The sequence below is a fragment of the Hippocampus comes genome, unplaced genomic scaffold (genome assembly GCF_001891065.2).
Source record: "Hippocampus comes isolate QL1 unplaced genomic scaffold, H_comes_QL1_v1.1 C16988068, whole genome shotgun sequence".
Lineage (NCBI taxonomy): Eukaryota > Metazoa > Chordata > Actinopteri > Syngnathiformes > Syngnathidae > Hippocampus > Hippocampus comes.
This window is the reverse complement of record NW_017841671.1, coordinates 1-1,582: the sequence shown is the minus strand read 5'-3', so window position 1 is coordinate 1,582 and position 1,582 is coordinate 1. Positions and strand designations below refer to the sequence as shown.

At 44.7% G+C, this 1,582-nt stretch overlaps 1 protein-coding gene across 1 annotated transcript; it reads left to right on the top strand.

Moving 5' to 3' along the window:
• Positions 1–70: 70 nt before the first annotated feature.
• On the top strand, positions 71–1,524 carry LOC109509664 (potassium voltage-gated channel subfamily H member 1-like; the record flags this gene model as incomplete). The annotated part of the gene is made up of 2 exons (XM_019859488.1): positions 71–591; positions 1,213–1,524. Coding segments are annotated over exons 1-2 (462 nt in total), but the record flags the coding sequence as incomplete, so codon positions are not given.
• Positions 1,525–1,582: the final 58 nt, after the last annotated feature.

Genomic DNA, 1,582 nt, shown 5'->3' with positions numbered 1-1,582 from the left:
TTTTTTTTTGGTTCATTTTTGGCTAAACAAAAACAGTGATTCAATTCAAATTGTTTTGATTTCAAACCAGCGGCTCAATTCGACCCAGCACAAAAGGGTCGGCTCAGGTTAATTTAACACTCCCTAAAATAAAATAAAAAATGCAGAAATGTTCAGTACAAGAAAAAAACAATCTTTGTCCTGTGAATTTTCTTGATCTAATAGTTATTCCAGTAATTGATTTAATCATGAGTTATGAACAATGTTTATTGGGATTTTCCACACCCAATTTTTGACACTTTTGCATCATTTAACACGCCCAGGGTACATGATTGCAATTCCTGACAAAGCGACCGTTCCGTCACGATTCCCACCTGTGTGTTGATACAACTTCTTCTTCTTTCCCCTGCAGCTCTTCTGTACGCCACCATCTTTGGTAACGTGACCACCATCTTCCAGCAGATGTATGCCAACACCAATCGCTACCACGAGATGCTCAATAGCGTGCGGGACTTCCTCAAGCTCTACCAGGTGCCCAAGGGCTTGAGCGAACGAGTGATGGACTACATCGCGTCTACCTGGTCCATGTCGCGGGGCATCGACACCGAAAAGGTACGCGGCCGTGCCGTGCCGGCTTGTGTCATTTCTGCGGTGTGTCGGTTCTCTTTAAGCTTGAATGCATACTGGCTGCGAAGCTAGAAAACACTCTGTCGACAGCATTGAGTGTGCAACAAAGCTGAATAGTCGTCACAGACGCGCGAGAGTTTATCTTCGCAAGATTAGCATAAAAATCTAAAGCTTGGACTGCTTGCAGACGAGACATAATGCCGCATTCCAGAAAAATAGATATTTTCTGATTTCTGAGAAAGTATGCATTGGGTGGTTTGTATGGTTTTGTTAGTCAAACGAAACGCACGCCGTATTTGTCTGCGCCCACGAGGATGCCACGACTAGAGGCTCTAAAAATGGCACCTAATCCGTCTGTGACATTCATCTTCAAAGAGATTAGTTTAAAACGCAGAGCACCGATTCCTAACAATGCGCCCGGCAGGTGTTTGCAGTCCTGTTGCACAATTTAATGTTGTTGTTGTTATTGGACGGCGAGATAATCTGCTTTTGTCTGCAGTGAAAATGACACCCAATGGATAATATCATTTTGAAAATCTCTATTATAGCCAGACTGTTATGATGGTGTTGAATTTTTTTTAATTTTATTTTTTTTTTGCCGTTCAGGTGCTGCAGATTTGTCCTAAAGACATGCGAGCGGACATTTGCGTCCATCTCAACCGGAAGGTGTTCAAAGAGCACCCGGCCTTCAGACTGGCCAGCGACGGGTGTCTGCGGGCGCTAGCTATGGAATTCCAGACCATCCACTGCGCGCCCGGCGACCTCATCTACCACGCGGGCGAGAGCGTGGACAGCCTCTGTTTCGTGGTGTCGGGTTCACTGGAAGTCATCCAGGATGACGAGGTTGTGGCCATTCTAGGTGAGTTTGGCCCTTTTAAAGTGGAGACGTTTTTGGAAATTAAAAATTCACTTTATCAAGTTGGGCATTTTCATGTTGGGGTGGACTCACTTTTGTTGCCAGAGATTTAGCACATTT